This window comes from Rhopalosiphum maidis, chromosome 1 (assembly GCF_003676215.2).
Source record: "Rhopalosiphum maidis isolate BTI-1 chromosome 1, ASM367621v3, whole genome shotgun sequence".
In the NCBI taxonomy this organism is placed as follows: Eukaryota; Metazoa; Arthropoda; class Insecta; order Hemiptera; family Aphididae; genus Rhopalosiphum; species Rhopalosiphum maidis.
In genome coordinates, this window is record NC_040877.1 from 11,066,455 (window position 1) to 11,093,135 (window position 26,681).

At 25.2% G+C, this 26,681-nt stretch overlaps 2 protein-coding genes across 2 annotated transcripts; both read right to left on the reverse strand.

Annotated features, from left to right (window-relative positions):
* Positions 1–4,817: 4,817 nt before the first annotated feature.
* LOC113548980 (gastric triacylglycerol lipase-like) lies at positions 4,818–12,000 on the reverse strand. Its single transcript, XM_026950104.1, has 8 exons — positions 11,905–12,000; positions 11,542–11,731; positions 10,458–10,590; positions 9,521–9,764; positions 8,696–8,848; positions 8,225–8,309; positions 6,175–6,317; positions 4,818–5,074 (listed from the first exon to the last, which is right to left on the reverse strand). Exons 1-8 carry the CDS (start codon positions 11,998–12,000, stop codon positions 4,916–4,918), a joined length of 1,203 nt encoding a protein of 400 aa, XP_026805905.1. The 3' UTR covers positions 4,818–4,915.
* A 2,190-nt stretch (positions 12,001–14,190) lies between these two features.
* LOC113548320 (gastric triacylglycerol lipase-like) lies at positions 14,191–24,506 on the reverse strand. Its single transcript, XM_026949132.1, has 8 exons — positions 24,274–24,506; positions 22,371–22,560; positions 19,878–20,010; positions 17,616–17,859; positions 17,313–17,465; positions 15,690–15,774; positions 15,109–15,251; positions 14,191–14,553 (listed from the first exon to the last, which is right to left on the reverse strand). The coding sequence occupies exons 1-8, from the start codon at positions 24,367–24,369 to the stop codon at positions 14,398–14,400; spliced, it is 1,200 nt and encodes a 399-aa protein (XP_026804933.1). The 5' UTR covers positions 24,370–24,506; the 3' UTR covers positions 14,191–14,397.
* Positions 24,507–26,681: the final 2,175 nt, after the last annotated feature.

Below are 26,681 nucleotides of genomic sequence, written 5' to 3' on the forward strand. Positions count from 1 at the left end.
GTTGGTTATTAATTTATCATACATAATAACCAGTGGTGCCGATCACCTGTTGTAGATTTTATAGCTGAGGGGCCCACCAAGCGTTACTAAAAATACATTTGAATATTTGTTCGGCTAAAAAATGAAAAAAAAATTGGTTATACACTAAATATGAGAGTAGTTTGTTTCGCATTTAATTGTTAAATTGAAAAAAAAAATGGGGCTCAAGCTCCAGAGGGGCCCCTGGATGTCCGGTGTCACAGTATTTTTTAAACACTTCGGCGCCACTGATGATAACCGATCAAGTAAGTTAAAATATTAATTGGTAATTCCTTTAGAGATTAATATATCTGGATTGGATTTTTTTTTCAGGTGTATTAATTAAGTCTTAACAGTAAACAGCTAATTAATCTATTTTAATGTTAAGTTAATTAGATATCCTTCTTATTTAAAAACTTTGTAAATTAAATTAATTCACAAATATTGACAATGACTTACAGGTGACAAATTTGTTTCTTATTCAGTTTAATTAAAAAATGTTTCATACTACTCAAAAATAGTAAATCATTAGAAAACAATTGTAGACTATAGACTAAAAAGTTAATATAAAAATTAATATGCATATGTCGTAGCCCGTAGGCATATAGTCAATTCGGATTTAAAAATAATGATTTATCCACGTGACATTTATTATTTAAATACTCCCAATTTAATTTATGAAAACTGTTTTATCATTTTTATTATAAATCAAGGCAATAGGAATATTGCGTTTATTTTTATTTTTAGTAATTTCATTAATAATAAACCAAGTATATTTTGTAGGTAATTTAATTTGCTTGTAAGATTTCATTTTGTTTCATACATAGTTTGAAGTAAACTTTTGTATTTTGAGAATTTAGTAGCAAAGTTTAAATCAAAAGGCCTCTTTCGTTTTTTTATATATATTTTTCCTTTGTTATTTATTGAAACTAAGATACCTCTTGTTATCCATTTTTTTAGTTTAATAAATTTTTGACAATCTTGAATTTTAACATCCTTGGTACAATTATTAGCTTAAATTAACATTAATTTTGTTATTAAACATATTTAATGCACCATTAATAGACAGACTATTAAAATGTTTGCTCTAATAGTCTAATCTTCGTTGTTTAAAATTAAATTTAACCTCTTATAATATTTATCTTTTTAATTGTAGTTGGATTGAAAGAGGTATACTATTTACTATTTAGAGATTTTATAGTTTTTCAGAGAATTGATATCTGTTAAAATAGAATTATACATATAATATTTGGAAATTGAGACTGAAGAAGCGTTTCCAGCCTCAACTTCAGCATATTGCTTAATATTACATGACCAAATTATAACTTTTATTCTGTTTGATGGCAAAGTAATAACAATGTAAATATTTATTGTAAAGCTTAATATTATTTGTATAATAATTTGCAGTGCTCCTAAATTCGTGGTTGTGTAGACTGCAGCGTACACTGCTTATGCCTTAATCCGGATCTGATATAGTAACCGAGTTACCTTGCTACAGCTTGTTCTTAATAAAATTTACCTGTTAAGATGCCGTAGTACCCGCTGTCTTACTAACGTAAATAATAACAAATTTGAGTTCAACAGAACACATTTTGTGATGTTAGTTATAATATTAGAGTAACTATACCGATTATCAAAATTAAAGGTAAGAATATTATTCGGACAATGTCATATGCTTTTATTGATATTATCATTTCAAAGTGAGTTATGAATATTTTAAGGTTGTAAACCTAAGTATTTTACTTAGCTAATGGATTAGTATTATTTATCTAACCTAATCTATATTAAGTACATCCTACCTAATGTACTATATAGCCATTAATTATATAGGAGGTACATATATAATTAGGTTAAAATAATATGCTGATTTTATATGATACATAATATTGCTGGTTGAAAATTAAATCTAAATTTGCAGAATGTTATCAGTTACAACAGAAAAAATATTTAAATTTTATTAATATTATATTACACAACTTTTTACATTATCATTATAATAAGATTTAAAAAATAATCACATATTCACACTATTTTGATCCATCTATTTAAAAATAGTTGAGTATAATAATAATTATGTGTGAATTATAAAAATAATATTCTTCAATTTTTGAAAAAATAGATAAGAAAAAAAATCCGCTGTATAAATAACTGTAAAACTCTATTTTACAAAATTAAATTAAAGTTACATTCTCTGTTGTGATCGTTTATAATCGTTAAGATGAATCTAAGTTGAAATCGATCTACAGAAATATAATTATTTTTAAAGAATTCATAAATATTTTAGATTAATTATAACTGAATTATAATCCATTTAAGTTATATCTTTTAATCAGTTATGGACTTTAAATAATCATATTATATTATATCTTATATCCTCAAACTATCTGAATTTCAGAAATTCTGTCTATTATTATATAGGCGAGTGAAACGAGTTAATTATAAATTTATAAGGTATTAATTGTTTTAAAAATAATTTAAAAAAAAATCATAGGTCTACGCTTGGATTCCCCTATATTTTCAGTTTTAATATTCGGCAAACGCTTTAGAACTAGTGCAAGAATACTAAATTTTAATACGGCGGAGTCGAGTGACTGCAGGTGTAATGTATTTTGAAGTGTTTTTCGGGATATGTCGTGGAGACATAGCCTGAGTGGTGAGTTGCACATCGTCATTATACGGAAATTGGAAATTTCCGGAATCAAAGAGAATTTAGATAAATTCGGCACCGACGCAATCACTTTGCGACGGCTATCTTTGTCGTATAGGGACAAACTTATATGTGCGAATAGAGTTACTCCCTCTCTCCTTTCATAACATCCTCAATAGTGTAACGGTGGAGGTACAACCATCCGTTCATAAATTTACATAACAAATTTCCTATCCATTTCATTATTACTCCTCGATGACGCCATTTCGTTTCCCTATAAATAGGTATGAACGGTGTTCGTATATTGATTCGTTTTAAATTTGACATGATTTGAGAGACCCAGTCGTTGGCTTATGATAATTGGTTTTTTTCCACTGCAAATAAAATAAGACTTGAAAATGGAGTACAATTTGCATGTAGAATTTATTTGAATTGTACAAGCGAAAACGTTTTTGTTTGAACACGCAGACGTACATAATTACAAAACACTACAAACAAACGAACAAATGTACCGAGTCAATACTTTAGGCATTAACTACTAGATAATCGAACTATATTATTTGATAACTTCTCTATAGATCGATCTCCAAATCACTTACAATCCTTTTCGAATGCATAATGAATTATAATTTATTTACGACTATTAGCGCGCTGTACGGACAATATCCATAAATAATTGTTATACAATTTCGTATTTTGATGCATGCGATTTGTTAACATTTTAAGGTTCGTTTTATTTAATTGCTGTAAAAGTTCAAAAATAAAATTCTTATTTTAATAATATATATATATATATATAGCGCGCATCGACGAAGATGAATTATAGTTTAATTATCATACATTTCATATTTCTTTTACAATATTATTATGTCATACGTTATTGTTAAAACAATACAGGACAACATTGTTATTGTTAAAATAAATTTAAGTAATCATGATAATAAAACATAACTTTAATCAAGTAAAACATTGACTGTTCTTAAATTATTATACAAGTACAAAATAGGTGCAATAATTTTACTGTACGTGATAGTAATTGATGATCTGTAACTAATCGAACATAAAATAATGTTTTTCGCAATCGATTATGTATAGTGTATACAAACATTTTATATACTGTGTTAGATTTAAACCTTCTTAACCATTCATTGAATGATTACTAAATATAAGTTTATTTATATGAACTAATATAATACTATTTTACTATAATCAATTGAAAAAAATACATACAGGTGAACCGTAATTTTTTAATGAATAGTTCAGGGGCGTACCCAGGATATTTTTTTTGGGGGGGGAGGGGGCTAAATTCAAATCATTTTCAAATATTAATAGTAGTATGATTTAGGCGGTTCAAACGCCTAGTCCCTAGTCCATGCGAGTCAATGCCGCGCACTGCCATTCTCCTCCATGCCTTGCCGTGCCGTGCCTTTCTCCAGCACTTGTGATGTACCAGGCCTTGCCCCCCTCTTCTTCATGTCTATTCCCCCCCTCATCCCTAGGTACGGCATGGCAGTGCGCGGCATTGACTCGCATGGACTAGGGACTAGGTGTCGAACCACCTAAATCATACAACTATTAAAAGTATTTATAATAATATAAACAGAGGTCTCTCCCGGGGCCCGGAATGACAGGTATAAATATATAATATTATGTTATACCTAATGTTTCATTTTCGTTAGTTGATAATTTTTTTTACATAATAATTTAAAGTCAATATACCTAATCAAATTATCAAAATGTTTGGGCTAGTCATTTTTTTTTTTTGGGGGGGGGGTGGAGGGGGCTAAGGTCCGTTAGACACCCCCTTGGGTGCGCCCTCGGAATTGTTTAATCACAAACTATCAATAATATGAATATGCAAATACTAATGTGTATTATATCTTACGTGTAACGATCTCATATAAATTTAAAATATATTTTCGAGTTATTTACATAATAAAAACAATTTAATATAACAATTATCAATTTAAACTATGCATTATCCATGCATTGTACACAATATCGTTTTATAATGTAACAAAATCAACAATAATCATGATAATATAATAATAGTATTTATTTTGGTGAAAATTAATTCTAATAATTTACAATGTAAAGAGTATAGTAACATCAGTTATATTGGGTTACATTATTGCATCATATTATATTAGTATATAGCGAGTATAGTCATAGTATAGTTAATAGTAATATACAGTTATAAAATAACAACTATGTAATAAAATGTTTAATACGATTTTATGAAATTATATTCTAATTGAATGCTTTTGTCAGTAGCGCATTCTTTATTTTATTATTTATAAGTCGATCAATATTTGCATGCATCACGAAGCTCAAATGTCCGAACTTAATGTTATCGATGTAGTAGATGTCTTTCACATTCGGCAGTTTGTCCGCCAACCAATTAACGTCCTATAATATTATTTGTACAAATATTAAATGGTTAGCCAACGAAAAAAAGCAAAACAATGAAGTACAAATAATAAATGATGATGATAATAAATAAATAAAACTTATCGTTCGATCATTGGGTTTTTATGTTTCATATTTTTCACAAGAAAAATAATATGAACGGAATTAAATATTTTACGAGATATATGAGATCAATATGACGAGGAATTATATTTTAATTTTTTTTTATACATTTTTGAATTTGTATCAGATCCTTATGATAACCTAACTATTTATCTATTTTAATATCAGGTAAATTTTTAGTTTTATCGAAAATCATATAATAGAGTATTGAAATATATTTTTATTCATTACCTGCATCTTCTACTTTACTTACATACAAATTAAAAAGCATCTATAAAATGATTTTTTAAGGCGACTTATAATATATTCTATAAGTGTTGGTCTCTAATTGCATATTACAGTCGTATAGTTTATGGAAGTTTACACTGCATATAATAATATATGTATACCATCGTCCATCATATTATATTATACAAAGTATTCCACGAAGCTTTATTATTTTAAAGAGTTATCATGATGACATGATGATAATAATTACATTTATATTATCATTGTGCAGTAGCACTTCAATAATTAATTTTTCAAGGCGATTCTGTAAATAATAAATATATTCCCAAATGTATATAATTTTTGAAACGTTTATTTTTCAACGGCGTGCGTATAATATTTTGTATCCACCAATATAATTTATAAAAGTCTAATGTAATAATCCTCTATTATCTCAATAGATTTAAAATAATGTTTATTTATTTTTTTTTTGTATTTTATTGGTTCATTTAATTGAGATTAATTGTTTATATTTAGTTAACATTTTAGTAGTCGAGGGCTGAAATGAATTAAAATTAATATTTAATAATTGTTAAAATAATAGTATAATATTAATTATTTTCTGTAAGATTTCTGATTAAATTAATCTAATTTCATTATACATCAGCACGCTGTATTATATGAAAATTAAGTAGTCCAGGTAGAATTAGGTTGCCTGTTTATAAATTGCTTTTGCTGTATAAGTATTTTAATAGGTCTTAAATAAATACCTTTATTGCGGATAAATTATCATCTTTTGAATGTAAAATGTAAACCGCAGTAGTGACTTTGGACAAATTATAATCTGGCGGTGATTTCGTGTTGTAATGTTGCATATTTCCATTCACACCATAGTCATATTTACAGAATCGTTCTAAAATAATAAAGTATAAAAAAGTAGGTATCATACATGCATTGTATGCTATACAGGTATAGCCAGGTATGTTACAACAAAATGTAATAGTTGTTGTTATATTTATATAACAAATTAATAAATAACTACAATAATATTTTATTATGTTATTATATAATATTTAAATCAATAAATTCGATTATTTTACTTCAATTATTATTGTAACTACAATATTATTATCACATACTATTACAATTTATTAACAACTGTAGATTTATTCTCAATCAATCTGCGGACATTGTTGTTCTCTGCAGTCTAGTAAAGTATTTTCAAATACTTTTTAAGTACCTAGGTACTGTAATACGCATTCTAAATACATTTGAAAAAAGTATTAAGACACAGTAGGTATATAGGTAGGTTTTAAATATATTCTGTTTTCAAATACTTTTTTCTAATGTATTTTTTTTAAAGTTAGACAGACTATCTATAAAGTTTTTGAAACCATATATTTTATAATAATAATAAATAGAAGAAATAAGTAGGTAGGTAGGTAAATATATAATTAAATTTTGTTCGAAAACATTAGTTACAACCTGATTTAGTTTAGTTACCTATTTATATTACTCATAATTCATTTTTCCTTTCGGTTTTATGTGATGTATATGCGACTTCTCAGAGAGATATAATAATTAATATTAAACCATGTAACTTCTATATAAAGTCGCACAAATATTATCTCAGAGAATTTTTATCGCGAATTCTTTGGGACTTCAAAAATTATTTATAATCATCTGTAGTCTATTTAACGGTATATAGAAGTTCAAATGTGCACTGACATTTTATATCACTTGGTGACTTCGCATGGATGTGAACCTTGCGTTATTGCACATAGGGAAATATATATTTTTTTCAGAAAATATTTCATTTATTCTATTTTTATATTATTTTAATTTCGATAATTCAAAAGTAATAACATCTTTCTGTAAATACAGTAAAACAGTAAAAACATATTCATAGTACCTATAAAAAGGTAATATTTTAAAATAATTTAAAAATGTTAATGCGTTTGGTAAAATTCATAATAATATAAAATACATACAAGTTTGAGTTCCCATAAATAATGTTTTTAGATTATAACAAAATAATTAACATATCGTCATTTATCATTTAAAAAGATAATTTTTTAACTACAAACTAATTTTCAATTCTTTGAGATATCAACAAGTTTCGTAAAAATTCTAACTTCAAATGCATATAAAAAAAAAATTATGCTAATGTATTTTTAATATTTCAACAAAGATTTAAAAATAAGTTTTATGGAATCTTGCATTACATTTTCAAGAATTTTGACCAAGCAAATAATTTTTTATCAACATTTATAAAATAAAATCTAAAATTAAAATTTCTTATTTCTCATAAATAACTTAAAAAGAGTTGTAAAAAATTGGAAAATGTTATTGTATGTAGAAAATGATAAACATTTGGTGAACTTTTCAAATATTTTTTTTTAAATACAATAAAATATCAAAATTGTTAGAGAAAAATAATTATTTTACACGTAAATATCGAATTTCGTAAAAGTTTGATTTTGAAATGCTCATAAAAAATTAATTTGGCTTTCCGGTAGAATTATTTTTTACGAATAGATGGAAAAACTAATAAAAAAACATAGTATTTTATTTAGAAAAAAAAAAATTTTAATTTATTATTCCTATAAATTACTCAACATTTAGGTAAGGTTTTTATTTTAATCATCAATGGGCTGAGAAGAAATATTTTCATTCATTCGTAGTCACAGAATTACTAGTTTTCAACTATACAAATAAATATATACGTGTACCTACTAAATGTTATTGAAGTAATATTTATAATTAAAAACTTCATTTTTGTTTTTATTATATTTTTAATCTTATAGAATTTGAACTTACTTGATGACATTAATTGAACCCAATGGAATAACATTTTCTTAGATACCGGTTGTGGAAAATCCGTTAATGTACTGACCACCATATCCTAAAATATAAATAAAAAATGTATTACGATGAAGACATGAAGTTATTATTATATTATACTTTGGTGAACGCTAAAAAAAGTTAATATATAATATATACAAATAGGCACCATTAACCAAAGGAACAGGGTAAAATAAAGTGTAGTTTTTCGTCTCGGCAGTTTAACTGTATATTCATGTTTTCGTATTCAGCAATTTGTGGTTAGAATAATTTTTATTTATGTTCTTTTTATGAATAATGTTGAACAAACAAAATTAAACGACACTCTTTGTACGCAACTCATTTAATACAAATATCATACTGGACACCTTTCTTTTTTTTATTTCCCATTCGGTACTAAATATGTGTATAAAATAATTATCATATATTATAATATATATAACTTACTCTATTGTAATTAATTCTAGAGCCTTGCGCAGTGTCTATGTACAATAAACAATACGGATAGAAAATCGTGTATGTACATAGCCATCTCAAATAACGATGTGCAGCATCCGGATCTTGAACTGCCGGGAAAAAATTCTGTTCCTTCATTGAGTACTTAACAAAAACAATAATAATAATTAAATTTATTTAGCTCATCGATAATAAATATTATTATTTAGAAGTTACTAATTATTAAGGAATAATAATAATAATCGTGTGATTTCTATATTGTTGTTACACATTTTCGATCATTCTAATCTTAGATCTAATGCAGGTACATCTAATATTAACGATCGACTAACGAATATCGTGTACGCAGAATTATAAATTGCGTGGTATTTTAATTTTGAATACACGGATGAGTGCCTAGTAATGACAGCTAATACTGTCGACTAATTATCTAGACTCCCGCGAATCAGAGGACATAAATCATAGGTTATTGCGGTTGTCATATGATATAATTAAAATCCAATGTCAATCTGAAATAAGGTAATAATTTATTTTGACCCTCTTACCACGTAAGTTAGCGCATCAAGGTGATTTTTTTTTTAAATTTCAACTCCCCAGATTTTTCTTTCCAGTTTTCGATGCGCTTGTCCGTAGTATAATATTGATTTAGCACTTATGATGGGATGAATTTGATTGTTTTTATGATAATGTAATTATAAACTATATTTTCATGTTTAATAATAATAAATTAATTGGTGAGGATGTAGTATGGAATGATGATTTACAATGATTTACAATTTTTTGATTAATATTTTAATAATATATATTTGTAGTTACTTTAAACAACAAGGAACCGCGGTGAAACGCAGAAATCGGAAATCTGTGCGATATCATTATGGTCGTCGGTGCCATCAACACTAGTTTGTCGACCTTATTGTTGTACGCCGGCTTCTCCGACAACCCGACAAGTGCAATGGTTGCGCCCAACGAGTAGCCAACGACGTCTAATTTGGGGCGTCCGGTCTTGTTCAGGACAAAGTCGACGGCGGCCGGAAAATCGTAGATGCCCATTTCGTGGAAACTAAAAATAAATGATAAATCTCGTGTTATACAAGAGCAATATAATAACATAAGGTATGTCACGATAAGTCTTAGTTATAGTGCACGCCTTCATAACTTCAAAAGTTCAAACTAATAGTGTGCGATATCATTGATGACCATTGACCACTGGTTGTGATTTTTCATCGGATATTAATTTCAGTTGTAAATCGTGAAGTTTGTACGAATAAAAAATTTACAACGCATTATAGAAAACATTGTTGTGCAAATATAATTGTTTAAATGTATAGATAGAAGAATTATTGGAATAAAATTGTTTATTCGGAATTTAAATAAATATAATATATCAATAAACACTACATCAACGTATTTCTATGAACTCAAATTTAAAATTTGTCTGTTAATATTAATGTTATTTGAAATCATAGGTATTATGGATTTAAATTGAACGACACTGACTGATCAAGGAATCGTTTTAAAATATTTAAGATGTTATTTATATTTTTTTAAATATTGTGATACTTGTTCTAATAAAGTGGGTCAAACAACTAGCTTGAATTATTTTTACTTATATATCCAGATAAGTATACAAGGTCAAAATTAAAAATAAATGAAAAAATGCAATCTATATAATTTACCAATTTTGCAAAGACCAATAAATTATATCGATCACAAATTATCCATGTTAAATTCGTAAAAAATCTTTAGATCATACCTAAAGTCCCATGACATCTTGTTCATTCTCGGCGCCGCTCCCGCCTTAGAGTAAATACTGTATGTTCTGGATAAGCCCGTTCCTCTGGCGTTGAACAACCATACGTCGTATCCGGCCTCCGATAGCGAATAACCTATATGTTTGAATACATATCGTACACATTATTAATGTACCTATAAGTATTCTTATTAAATTATTAGAGTATTTTTTTTTTAAATCTTATTGGCGTATAATATTATGTATTATTCTGATTTGACGAAAGTCTAAATATCGAATAAATAATACATTTTAATAATATTATTTTACACAAATGTGATAATTTTATTTTTAATTAAATATGATAAATTATTTAATCATATATATATTTGTTCGTAAATAATGGAGTAGCTCGTGGTCGTGATACTAATAATTATGATGCACATTTTTAAATAATGGTAAATATTTTTATAGGTCTGTTTATGATTTCTATGAAACTTCTAATTATCAGTGATTTCTGTGACACTAATTTTATTGGGGAATAAAATGTAATGTGCCTATACAAATAATGGATATAATATATTTTTAAGTTTTTTTGGAAATAGTAAAACTATCTTCGTAAAAATATTTCATTAATGAAAAAATAAAATTGTTATGTATTTTTTAAGTTTAATTTAGCGTATTTTTAATTAATTTTAAATCGTTAAAATCTCTTGTACACTGAAAGTTAAAAAAAGTAATACTAGGTATTAGTTCTAATATACCTAAACTAAAGATAAATTATGGCTATTATAAACGACGGAATTTATAATATTGTTTAATATTTTGCGTACTAACAAATATCAAACATCTCTATATGGTCTCAATTAGCTTTATCTTTTGTATTTGAATAAGGAATTTTTATAAACATTACTACTTATTTAGTTACTTATATATTTTTGGAGGTTGGGCTTCGTGAATTTTCGTTTTTCATCATTAGTTATATTAAATAATATATATATATATTTTTTATTTTAATGTAATGCATTAATATTATATGTATCATAAAAACGTGAAAAAATGTTGGCCAACCCGCTCTATATTTATATTATAATATATAATGACTTACTCAACGATTTATTTGTATTCGTGAATACGAAGGAACTCAGGAACAAACCATGCATCAACAAAATAGGCTTGCCAATGGTCCGGTCACCGTTTTTGCTATAAGGTATTCGTTCCAAGCCCAGTGTAAACTTATCCAGAGTTTGGAGCTTGTATTTTTCCAGTGGATAACCCGATTGGTTCACAGACTCTTCCTAATGCATTAATAATATATGTTCGTTTATTATAGTAATCGGATAACATTTTACACGCATATTGTACACGATTAACGAACAGAATACCAACAATAATGAATATACATACTTTCGATTGATATACATAATATGTTATATATGTGCTAAATTTCGTATAGGTATTTAATACTTACGGTATTTAATGGTGCAACATTGCTGCATATCGCATGACCTATTAGCGAAGTAAATATTAAAAAAAGTTTACATAATATATTGATCAAGTGAAGCATGATTAATAATTTAAATAATTATTAAAATACAAGAAAAATAATAATCTAAACAAATATTGATGTTATGTAATATTGATCTTGTACGAGAAGAACATATTTAATAGTTAATGTATACAGAGTAGACAATATGCATCCGAATAAAGTATTGATATACATGCATATGCTCTAAGAATCAATCGATCCAGCCATTTTATTGTAAATATTTAGGCATAAATCGGAAATCGTTACGTTAGTTAACTTTTTTTTTTTTATAGGAACTCATCAATGTTCAAGGGCAAAAACGTTAATTTAGTGTGCCGGTGTGTAGATTGAAATGCTGTCTCTCGGTTATTAATGGTCGTCGAGAATATTTTTTAAGTGTTTTACTAAAAGTAGGTGTATTTATTAATTCTTCTGATTGCCGTGGTGTATATCAAATACGCTAGGGTGGATATAAAAATTTTATTAGTATAATTAATACCTATAATATTATATATATTTATATTTTATTGTATGTATACATATTTTAAATACAAGGCATATAAGCATGTTCACTCCTTCTTTTTTTTTTAATAATGCAGTTATAAAAAAATCTGATAATCAGAATTTTTAAATATAAGTATCTACTTTAAGACTATTTTTTGTAATAACTAAGGAGTTTCACGTAATAAACTTTTGTTTTTCAAATGAAAACTTTTTCTACTGTAAATTATTTGGAGGTTATTTTTTTGAAAATGTCTTCGTATCGAAAATAAAATTCGAACTAGTAGTTTTTAAATTATTTAACTTTGTGTAGGTGATTTGAAAGCCTTAGCAATAATTTATATTAATCTATCAATATTTAATTTACTTTGTAAAAATATTTCAATTAAAATATATTCTATTAAATTAACATATATTTTAAATTTTTGTAAAACCATTAGCTATTTCAAAAATTATAAAGAATTTTAAAATAGGGTCTCTAAGTGTATTTAAAAATATCAAAACTCAGTTTGAATAATTCATTATTAAAAGAAAAAACAATAGGGGAGGGTATAGTATACTTGGTGGTAAATTTTTCCGTATAATAAATATAAAAGAACATAATATTTTATAAAAATCTAAGACTGTGGAAAATCTAAGTAAGATAATTTTCTAACTACTTTTTCTCATATCCATAATTACACTAATGGATGTATCGAATTTAACAAGAACCTAAAGTTATGAATATCTTTTTTATATTAATCGTGTGTCCTGTATTCAATATTTTGGGACATCGACTACTTATAACTAAATTAATATTAATAAACTAAACACGGATACCAGTGACAACCAGCATGATCATTTGATTTTTAAAAGACTTATGTACCTATAATTAAACAAATTACTAATTTATACTATATAGTTAAAACTAATATTTAATTTTTGAAAACCATTTTGTAAATACTAAAAATGTATAGTCACTGTATTTTACTAATAACTAGTGTTGTTAAAGCTCTATCTTAAATTTAAAAAATTTAAACATATTTTTCTACCTTTTTAAGAAAAAATAATTTCATATTAAGAAGTAATAAAAAAATCAATAATTGTGATAACGATAACTCAATTTTAAGATAAAAAAACTGTCGTATTTTTAATTTTCACAAATATTTACAAATTATTTGGCAGTTTCAATCATTTTCAAAACTAACAATTCAGCGAAAATAATTATGAATCAGGTCCACGATCACACAACAAACACAAGTTAATTTATCTCTATAATTAATTGTTAGTATGTTAGAAACTGTAAAACTCTAAGAAAGTTTTTACATTTCCAGGTTAATATTGAGGTGCAACATTCTTTCTATTTTTAACTGGTTATTTAAAAGCTGTGGCCATATACATTTTTATATATTTCACTTTAATATTTACAATTATAAATAATACATGTTATTATTAATATTTAAGTTCTAATATGTTTATAATTATTGTTAATTTAAATTAAATATTTATAAATACAACGAATCTGTGTATAATATAATATTGATGACGATAATATAACCATACTATTTAATCATAGTCATTACTCATTTTACTCATTAAAGTAAGTAGGAATTATCAATGCCAAATAAATATTAAGTATACCATTATGTTATTTTTTTAATGATATAATAATAATATAATATACATACAATACCAAAGGTGTTAATAATGACTTATTAAAAGTTATAACATCTTTAATTTTATGTGCATTATTATTATGATGGGGTATTAAATATAAATAATTGAAATCGACATAACATTGATAACAAGGACCAATCAATGCAAATAATACATTTTCCATTTTATACATATCCAAATCAATGGGATAACAACTAAGTACAATTATTTAAAATATAGGTATCTTTTTACTGTAAAGTTACTTTGTACATTATTATAATATATTTGGGTTTCTAAACCCTATAAATTATTGTCCAATAATTTATTTGTTATGTACATATTCACGACTTCCTTCATCATTGGACTTAATGAAAAACTTAAATGACCAAATGGTATTTTTTCAATGTAATGTACATCCTTAATATTTGGTAACTGATTTATGAGCCATTTAACATCCTGAAATATGATAAATTTGTTAAAAATAATAAATGATTAATAATTATCTATATATTTATATTATGATTATATGATACACATATTTAAAAATGTAATAATTTTTTATTTTTCGTCGAGTAAGAAGTAGTAGTTATAATATACATTTTAATTAATTTTGGTGAAATAATTAAAAGAAAATTTTATTTATTGCAGGATTTTACATTTGAGAGTTCAACATATTTAATAAAGACCATTTCTCAAATTCATACTATTTTCATTTAGTCTTTAATTTTTTGAAATCATATTTTAAAATTTATTATTACATTTATTTCAAATATCAGTTGAAATATAAAATCTATATAAATTTAAATTTCAGGTAATTAAAACCAATTCTATATACAAAAATACTGAGATATCCGGAGAAAAAAAATCAAAAAACTAAAATTAATATCCGATTATACTAAAATCATAATTAAGTATACAACAGCAAAAATAACTTACAAAAACTAGTCGTTATATTATATTAATTGTTTTATATCTTAAACTGCAAAATAATTGTATAAGCATAATAATTACCAATGGATGCACTAGAGTATCGTTTTTGGAATATATAACATATATAGGAGCAGTAATCCTGGATAGATCGTAATCCGGTGCCGTTTTTGTGTGATAGTGTAACATGTTCCCATAAGGACCATAATCATAATGGTTAAATCTCCCTGAATTTTAAATAAGACAATTGTATTAAAGCTAAGAATATTTTTACATAAGTATGTTATTGTCAAAATTAAAATTAAAAATAATTTGTTCTATTTATCATCAGACTTAAGACCAATAAAAAATATTATATTATAATATGGACTTGAACCACACAAGACATTAATGTTTCGCAATATAAATTATTATTTCTTTTTTTGCAAACAACGTAGTACAGGTACAAATAATATTACGAACTGGACGCTGAGACGTCATAAAGCCGTTTAATCGTCTTCGAAATGTACAATATACTAGTCATATACTAATGTTAATGTAATGAGATATCGTTATTAGTTCTTCGAATATGTTATAACATAATAATAATGAACGATGTATTCGTGTAATCTTTTTGGTGCAGGTGAAATTAAATCACGTGATATTTACTATAGTTTTTTACTTACCAGATGTTAGTAGTTGTAGCATGTGTTTTAATGTTTTAGAAGACATTGGCTGTGGAAATTCGGAAACGATGTCTAAAATAGTGTCCTATATAAGTACAATCAATTGTTTATTATAATTATTTTTAAATTGAAATAAAAATATTTTAAAACCGCTTTTAGTGAAGGATACCTTAAAATATGTAGGTATATACATTACATATAATATATATTACGTACACAATACGAGGAATTTTATCATTTCAAACCCATTGTCATAGTTGAGTTTTGAAAAAAAATAATTACATGCTTAATGTTAAGTATCCACCATAACAATACATTTTTGCAAAATAAACGTATAATAATTAAATAGAAATATTTAAGTCTTACCTACTATTTTAAAATGGCTACTCATTCATTCCACAACGAAATTTATACTTTAAACCAAAGTATTTTTTTTTTTTTGAAAGAAGTTCATGTATACGTATATAAGAAATAAATATTAAATATTAGTTTAACTAATTTTGTAAACTACTTCTAAATATTTCAGTTTTAAAACGTAGAATTAAAGCGTAAAATAGAAAATATCTTACAAAATATTGATGTATTACTTAGCTCAAAAATGTTAATTCAACTGACTAAAATTAAATCTGAAAAACTGCGAGTTTCCATATAAAAATATTAATAAAATATAGCGAAAATTACACGATTTAGTTTTTCAAAAATGTTGTTTTGTAGTTAGGTTTCGTATTATATAAGGCATTAATTTAAATTTAACAAAACCACAATGTATGACTTGTGTATTATAATGGTTGTTGTGCATTAAATGAACAACCTTATACAAAATAAATAAATAAACATACAATTAACCAATTAACGAATGTATTAATCTATTTTAGGTTTTGTATTAAAAAATGGATTGTTATATTATAAAATATTTTTGAATTTAACATATTATTATGTTATAATGACATTTAATGTAATTGTACATTTTAAACTTTTATTGATAAGAGCAGGAATATTAATCGTATTATTTAATTACTTTTGTACTTAAATTTTTATACCTGATCAAATTTAAATAAGAACATAAACCAAAACGTTATACTAATATCTTTATAATTTTTTTTTTTACCTATTCCTTATTTGTATACATATATTATTTTGTAATACTAAAAATCATATGATTATAAATAAAAAATGATATCATTAAAAGTTATTCAATCATCAGCGTAGAACAGCGGTACTCAATCTTTTTAATACTGCGGCCCAAATTTACCTCGAAAAATCTTTCGCGACCCACATAGTTTCATTTTTCAAAAAGTAATTATTAAAAACAAAATTTGTATTATATAAATTTGTATAAATTTGTAATATATATTTAGTATTTTATAGGTTTATAATCAATTTATTTTTATAAATGTACTTTTAATAATGAGGTGTATGCGAAATGTGTGCTTGTTTTCTATTATGGTTAATAACAGCAATGACTTTATAATTCAAAAAATTGTTCGCTACCCACTAAAAATTGACTGACGACCCACACTTTAAGAAACGCTGGCGTAGAGGAAAATGTTGATAGTAAATGGCCTCTGGGAATTTTAAATATAATAAATCAAATTTACTCGTTTTCGTTTTGTTATTGCTTACATTGTTGATCGGTAAGATGATTCCTTGAGCGAAATCAATAAATTGTCTGCAATATTTAAAAGCTCTTTGATTGGTACACATTCGTCTAATTAATCGATACGTAGTGTCTGGATCATTAGTGTACGGAAAAAAATTAAATCTATCCAAAAAAATCTGAAACGCATAAATTAGATTACTTAAGTTTACTTTGCATCGTGAAATTGATATTATACAATTCACACGCGACATCTGCGCAAGGCTATCCTTGAATTCACAGAGATCAATAACGTGGAAAAATTGAAACGGCGAAAAATGAATAATTACGTTTACGATTTTGGAATATTGTTTTACAATTTTGAGCGGCATGCCTGATGATTTAAGTCTTGACGTTGGAGCCATGAGTACAAGTTTGTTGATTTTAGAATTGTATTCTGGTCTATCCGATAGGCATGCCAGCGACATTGTTGTCCCGAGGGAGTAACCCACCATGTCCAATTTAGAATATCCGGTACTTTTTAGAATAAAATCTATAGCTGTAGTCATGTCGTATACACCCATTTCATGAAAACTAAAAAAAAAAATACAAAAAAAAATAATATGCAATCAGTATAACTTATAACAATTGCATGTGTTGGTTTTGACAGTACAAGACGGGTCAACGAACTTATATTTTACATGCGACACATGTATATTACAGTTCCGTACATCACCATCACTCTACCTTTAATAATAGTAATTATGTCTTAAAAATTAGGATATTCAATAATGTTGTTTTTTCTTTATTAACAATACTAACAATATCATTCAAATTTATAATTATATTAATTAGGGTCCGGGGACAAAGTTTATTTTTTATTAATTTTTATTGTTCTATCCGTTAAGGTTACTTTAAATGTGATTAAATAAATAAATGTGTATTAGTATTAAAATATTTCTCAGTTGTTAATTTATGATAAAGTTTCACCAAGGTCTCTAATTGCATAAGCTGCACCTACAGTGACGGAAATCGACTTTGAATTATTTTTCAGTTAAAACGACTTTTTTTAATTGCATGTAAATTTTTTTAACCAACAATTAATTAAAATCACTCATGTTATAGAATATGAGATTAAAATATTGTTATTCGCAAAGCGTTCTTTTTTATAAAACGTAATACTGCAATAACTCTTAATAATTATAATATTTTATTTTGTTATTTTAATTTTTGGATATTATTTCCGTTATTTTTCTCGGATATTTACTACTGAACATAATTTTTATGGATATTTTACAACGTCAATCGAATAAATGTATAACCGGTTATATTATGGGTTGTTATACGTTTAACAAGGTATTATAATATAATTTTCTTTTACAAAAACTACTAAAATTTTAAATATTTTATTTAAAACAAAAAATTTGTAATTGAATATACCTCTACTTTAAGACATAAAAATAGAAAATGTAGTAAACAATTTTAATTTGGAAAATCAATTTTTTTATGAAGAAAAATCATTATTAAATCAAAGGAATTGAAGAATACATTTTGCTGCTAGTTATAGCTATTGACGTCATCGGGTAGGTTACTGTTAAAAAACTGGTTTTACTTAACAAGTCCCATTTTTATTTAAATTTTTTCTTTTTTTATTGAGCCGATTATTTTGAAATTAATTGAGTATAACTTATGATTAAATTTAAGTATCAAACAGATTAAATTTGTTGCAAAATATTATTCTCCTAGTCGAAAATTGATTTATTGCACATAAAGGTTAAAAAAAAATACACATTGTAAAATTAATTATATAATTATCGTTATACTCCATGTATTTAGGAAAAGGTAGTAAAATAAAACATATATTTTCTAAATTATAATATGTGTTTAAATATAACCGCAATTTTGGGTACTAGGCCGACTAGGGGGTCTGATAGGTTCTTATCCGTTATTATGATTTCTCGATATATTTTGTAACAAATAATCTCATGTTTATTCTTAATCATCACTATAATTTTTATTAAGTTTAATCACAAAAAAAAATCATTAAGATTGCAATAGAATCTACTTCTGTAATCTAATTATTATCATATAATGGTCATCAGCTATTAACTATATTTATATTGTAATTGATATAAAATAAAGATTTCTATCTAAATTTATACTTCCTTTCACGAGTGGCGTTAATAATTCCAGTTATTTCTTCTAAATTAACACTTGCTCTTTTCATTGCGGATTATTAAAATATAGCTTATTAGAACTAAAGTTCTAAGATAAATTTTAATCCATCTATTTATATCTAAAGATATAGATAACTAAAAGGAATGTTTTTTGTAATATTTCAGGTTAAAAGTAAAAATAAATGTATTCACTTTAAAATTGTGTTATGATTTTAAAAGGTAAGCTGAAGGGAGATTATGGGGAACTTCGTCTTTTCTCTCACGAGCATATTTGAAATAAATCCTATCCCCCCACCAAAAAAAAAAAGAAGAAATATTGCGCCTATGTGGTTAAGTAAAATTTTTTAATATTCCTTGCTCTTTGTCAATTGTTTTTTTAATTATCAACAAAAGTTTTTAATACATTTATTTAATAATAAATATTAAATTAGATACCTGAAATCCCATGATATACTATTCATTTTTGGTTGTAATCCAGGTTTCTTATAAATGCTAAGTTTTCTCGAAAGTCCAACACCTCTGGCGTTAAACAGCCAAACGTCAAAACCAGCATCCGATAGAACGAAACCTAAAATCGAACAATGCATTTTATTATAGTCTATTATACTAGTGACAAAATAAATCAAATCTTTCAAGTGTACCAATAATGGTGTAATGTTATTGTCGCGTGAATTGAGAGTAAAGTTAGGTCATTTTTATCTATTTTTATATTACTGCTTATCTGATGAGTTGTTTGATAAATATTTAATTTTTTTGAAAATGTATTTACACAATGCAATTATATAAGCAATTTTGTGCAAGGACAGTTTTTAAACATCTAGACCTACATACAATATGGTCTGGAATAATATTGTACAGATAACGGTATAAATTATAATCTTTCACTGACTCACTGAGGTAACTATTTATTTAAATAAAAAATAGATGTACTTTTGTAGTATCGTAGTTAATATAATACATAATTCATAAAAGAGAAAACATATTATACCATATCTAGATTTAAAGTTGTCAACTGTAATATTGTTACTAGACTTGACTCTTAAACCGTATTTGAATATGGGGCAGCATACAAATAACATGTAGCTTACCGTAATATATGTGTTAAATTTAACTTCAATGAAAAATCTTTATTTAAAAAACAACTCTGAGCGAAGACAGTGTGTTAGATATTCTCTGTTTCTAAGGATATTTTGCAATATTAAATTCAAATTAATTATTGTAACACGGAAAGTTGAACTGGTTTTTAAAAAAAAAATTGCGATATATTTTAAGTAAATATTGAGGTATTATTGACTGGTGTGCAAATACATTTGTAATAAGTAATAATTTGTAATTAATAGCTGATAATAATTGGTTATATTATTTTTTAAATGTAATTGTGCTTATGAAATAATAAAATACATAATGATGAAAAGTTGTAAATCTCTATTAATATTATTATTTTATTTATTTATTTTTTTTTTTTTGATAGAAAACAAATAATTACTAATACTACTATGTTTCGAGGAAAAAAATCAATACAAAATGTTTTCAATATTTTTTTATTTAATATTCAATTTATTGAAGTTAAAATAATATATGCTTATAAAAAAAAGAAACGTCACTACATAGTGTTTTTAAATTATTTTGAATAAAAAGTCAGAAAATGTATATAAACATTTTAAAGCCATACCTAACCTAAGAAACAAAAACTGTATCAACATAAATTGAATAAACAATTAAAAAGTCAAAATAGCTGAAAAGAGTGAAAATATTTTAGAATATTGTAATATGACAAGAACTCTAAATATGCCAATATAAAATAATTGTTGATGCACTTTTAAAATTTTTTTTCCTAATAATTCATTTAAATTAATTTAAATTTATTTTGTCAATAAATGGTGCTGAGTGAATATTCCCGTTTTTGTTAATTTTTTCCAAATTTTATGAAAAATACTGTGAATTCGTTATATTTGAGCAGTTGGGTCGCATCCAAATCCAATTTCTATAAAAAATACAGTAACTATTCTTAGCAAGTTAATTACCCTAAGACGTAAAAAAAATAACATTAAGTAAATTATACATGAACATTTTTCAAATATGCATAAAATAATATATTCTATTATAAATTGTATATTTCAAACATTTTCATTATAGTTTTTTTTTTAATATATAAAAACAAGTAACAACCTATTTGGAATATGTAAGAAAGATGCGATTATAATACTGATGTATTAAGGATCCAACATTATTTATATTATTTATACTTAAGACTCATAGAATATTTCGAAAGAATATTTAAATATTTTTTGATACATTAATAGTTATATTAAATTTAATCCGTGATTAATATTGTAGCATAAATATAATATATGATTTTGTAATCTAGGTATAATATTGTAAAGGTAATGAATGCAAGCAGTGAATCGGTACCAACAAAATAATAATAATAATATTATATTATATATTTATTATTCATTTTATATATTGGACTAGAAAAATAGTTTAACATTAATCTATGATATATAAGCTAAAAAAAAAAAAAAACGAATAACTTCCAGAATAATATTATATCTCATAAATACAATTCAATTTTACTTCACCAAATAGTTCATCAGTCTCCTTGGAAAATTAATTGCTATTGAGTATTATACTCGACATTAATATTTTTGCTACAAGCTTTCGATAGACATTACCCATCGATCGTTAGTGTTGATGTCAAATTATTGGCACTGTTGTATTACAACCACACCGGTAACCAAAAAGAGTATATCCGCCCCAGCTGCAATACAATACCTTACATGCGCGTAATATGTACAACAAGCAGTTAGTTTTCAAAATGGGAAAGCCATGCGATAATTATTGATTATATAAATTACAATTATTGTTAATGATCTAAAGGAAACTTTAAAATATGTATTCTGGTCGTTTAAAACGTTTTGGACATACTGAGTGACGAGTTGCTTATCGTGAATATAGCTGACGATAAGTATAGACCGTGCAATAGAAGAACTGGTTTTCCGATAGATTCATTACGATGTTTACTGTGCGGTATTCGTTCTAGTCCCAACAAATATTTGTCAACGGTCCAGACTTGATACGTCATCAGTGGATAGCCAAATTCCTTGATTTTTTTCCACTTTAAAAAATATAAATCGTTATTGTTAAACAATTCTAAAATGGGTTTTGAGTTCCTATAACAGCTAGAGTTTACGGAAGTAGACGGGCCAGTTGTATTAAATTAAATTTGTATATACTTAGTGACATAATAAATATATCATTTTTCTAAATGACCGCATGAAATTAATATTTTTAATAAGATAATATACATTATTGTTATGAGAATAGTTTATGCATTTTACAAAATTATAAAATTAAAAAAAAAAACATAGCATTAATAAACCGTATTTTATCATAACTTATTATAATGTAATGAACTCAAGTGCTGCAGAATACCTCCATGTGTTTATCAAATAATTGTATACAAAAATTATTTATTCAGGCAACGAAATATTTAAAAGAATATTTTGTTTATTTTAATAATTATTCATGAATTAGGTTAACCTAACCTAACCTTTTTAGGATCATATGTATTCAATCGTATTTGTAAAAAAGAACATATTATGTTAATTAAAACCGTGTTTATAATTGATTCTGTATAAAGTTGATACTACACATATTTTAATTAAATATGACTCGACGGTTAACTCAGATTGTCGTAGGTTAACGACTGGCGCACGTAAATGGTTTGTTGACATTATGAAAATAAATGGATTCAGCGTAGATACATAAGAATTGGCACGATAAAAAAACATAACACAACCATCTTTTGGACATCGTGATGGAAAAAATGAACATGCTTTAGGAGAAGTTTGACATAATGTAATATACGAGTTTGTGATATTTTGAACCTTATTTACTTATCGTTGCTATTTATACGCATTATTAATTTGTTTATAAATTATTAGTTAAACTCTAAATAACGTTACTGTTAAATATTGTTGTATTATATGCACGTATTTTGAATTGTAACAATTTAACACTCAACATAAGGCTTGAATCACGAGATCAATTTTTGATTTCGATTGTGTTTTTAAATTGGATATTTTTCTTTTAATTTTTGTGTCTCACGAAGTTTAAATAATTATTGTTTTTTAGTAAATAAACCTCTGTTATGCTATATGATTCGATTTTTCTGAGAAATTATGTAGAATAATCAATTTAAAACAAAAAAATAATCCTTATCATTGTAACTTGACAAAAAAAAAAAAAATCAAATCTCAGTTATACTATGTTATACTTCAATTTACATATATATTAACGAATAAAGTTTAACTTAATAAGAATAAAAATTAAATTTATACAAATATCGAAACAACAATTAAAGGTTCTTCTTTGCATTTAATAGAGTACTTTTTTTTACCATAAAAATATTTCGTAAGTCAGATAAACTAGATGTGTACCAAGTATTGTCATGCATAAATTTAGAAAATGATTACGAATTAATTTACATTAGCGTGTACAAACATTGAAAATATACATAGTAATGAAATTTTATTTGATATTTATGCTTAAAAAATAATAATTCATCATACATTGTATCATATTAAATAAAAAATTGTTTTCTATTTAAATTTTTTAAATCTTAAGTAAAATAAATCACAATTTTAAAATTGGAGTTGTATATTACTGTTATACGGTTATATGGGAATATATTGATTAATTAAAAATTTCAAATCGTTCGTTTATATATAATATTATTAAAATATTATGTAGGATACTCAGATTACAGTATTATGAACACACGTGTTAAATTAAATAATTTCTTATAAAAAAAAAAAGATGTACTTACTGATTCTAAGGAAGCAGCGTAATCACATGTAGTAAAAATAATAGTCGCTAGAAATACGAAAGTTAACAGATATTTTTCCAGTTTAAACAATTGCATAGTCGAAAACTATATGAAAAGTTTTGTTTATAATCGTTTTTCGAAATTAAAATTGTATGTTTTGAGTTGAAAATATATTTTAATTGCGAATAGATATAAAGTGCAAATATTACTTAACCGCTCCGAAAACGACCCACCCTAACACTGTGAAACACGATACAACGACTCTGCTTTATACTGGTTTTATTTTTATTTATTTAGTTATCCTGATAGAAACATTCACTTTCCGCGTACACTAAGCGTAGCTGACGCAAACGCAAAAATCATACGCACGACAATGATAACTCGGGAAACAATACCGGCTATTCCTTAATTCATTATTTTTGTACATTGTCATCATCTCTTGAGTCCAAGACCACGGTCACTTCCAGGGTATGATTAATTTCGTGTGCGGCTTAATGACATGTACTTACCCGAATCCATGCACACCTTATTATGCCATCTTCAGTTTTAAATATTGAAATATGCGTTGATGTTAAAATACGACATATCATCGAATGAGCTCTTTAAGCTACACTGCTCAAAGTCCGTATATACATATTGTCCATTAATAAAACACAACAACAAAAAATCGTCAAACAATTCAAGTCAAGGACACCCAAGACCACAGACATAATATATTTAATTACGCGGACGTATGTCCTTATTTATTTTTCGTACAATAGTTTATGCCATTGCACGAGAAACCAAAATAAATAAAATAATCATTCGGTAACGAGTAATGTTTTGACAGAATCATTTATTTATATACAAACATTTATTGTGCTTACAGAAGTCCCTTCAGATAAAATAAAAATTTACAAAACGTATCAGCTCTAGAATCTGATTATATAGTTTATAATTTAATAGTAGACACCTATTTTTATTAATTGAAATTGATCTCTGACTACTAATCACAGTTCCAAAATATTTTCGTGAATTTTTGTTTACTATATATTATTATTGGTAGTTTAGTTGATGTATTATAACTCTTAATAGTCTGAAACTCACTAATTTTATTTGTTAGTGTTAACCATGAAAAAATATAATATTCAATAGGTGTCTTAATTAGTTTAATAATTAAAATTTAATTTTTTACCAGTGAATTTTAATATTTTCCGTAATACGAGATGAAACATTTGCTGTGTCTATGTTGAAAAAAACAAGTTTTATTTTTTGCATATAATTTTATTAAATTCTAAATAAATAACAAAATTGCATTCAATAATTAGATTCATATAACTAATATGCACAAGACAAGCATTTGTTTATGATACCAAAATAAAAATACACTTGAATATTCTAATTTTAGATTCCAAGCACAACGTTTACAGTGATGTATATTTTATAAATTTAATTTTTAAAATGTTGTGATTTAAAATATACTTAATATTTAATGTTTTGAAAATATTATTTTTTTTTTCTGAGCTATCAAAGTTAAAAATTTAGCAATATTGAATGTCCAAATGCATATAATAACAATTTTTCTACAAATATCTTCTATTATTTTTTGTAATTCCCAACATATTATTCGCAAAGACTTAAAACTGCTTCGTATTTTAAAATTATTATTTTACAATAATTAATGATATTTATAATATATTTAGATTAATATGAATCTTTTGTCTAGTTATAACACGAACTTATCCACGTCATTCTATGAGTCAATATTGATTAAAAAGTGTAGTATATGATATAATTTATAAGTAATTAAATAATAAAATTATACACTATATAATTTACTAATAGTTTATAATTTAATTAATGTGATATTTTTAGCAAAATAGTATTTAATCTACTATGTTAATAATAGTAAAGTAAAAGTAAATTACTATAGTAGAAATATAGTTAATATATTTAATAATGTACACTGACGTACCGTTTTCATCCAGAATAATTTTTTGTATGCATTGATTTATCATCGAGTTTATATTGAATAGGTCTATTGGTAAATGTTATGTATTTTTATAATTTATATACAGTTACAAGAAAAAATGAAAGAATTTTGTTAAAATTTTTTATTAATTTTAATACAGCCAGTGGCGTTTTTTTTATTATTATTTTTTTCGGAGGGGAGGGGGATAAATATTGTAAAATTATAAAATTAATTCAAGCTTTCTCTTCTTATTTGTTAAATCATCAATCTCCGGGTAAAGTGGACCCCACATCCCTATCAATAATGCATCACTGGACACAGCAATACTTTTTCAATCGTAATTAATGGAAAAAAAAACTAAAAAACATTCAAACATTTCCCAATGTTGATCTATTATTGTGTATCTTATAAAAAAATATTTTGTAAAATTTAATTCCTTCGTCATTTCGTTTAGAAT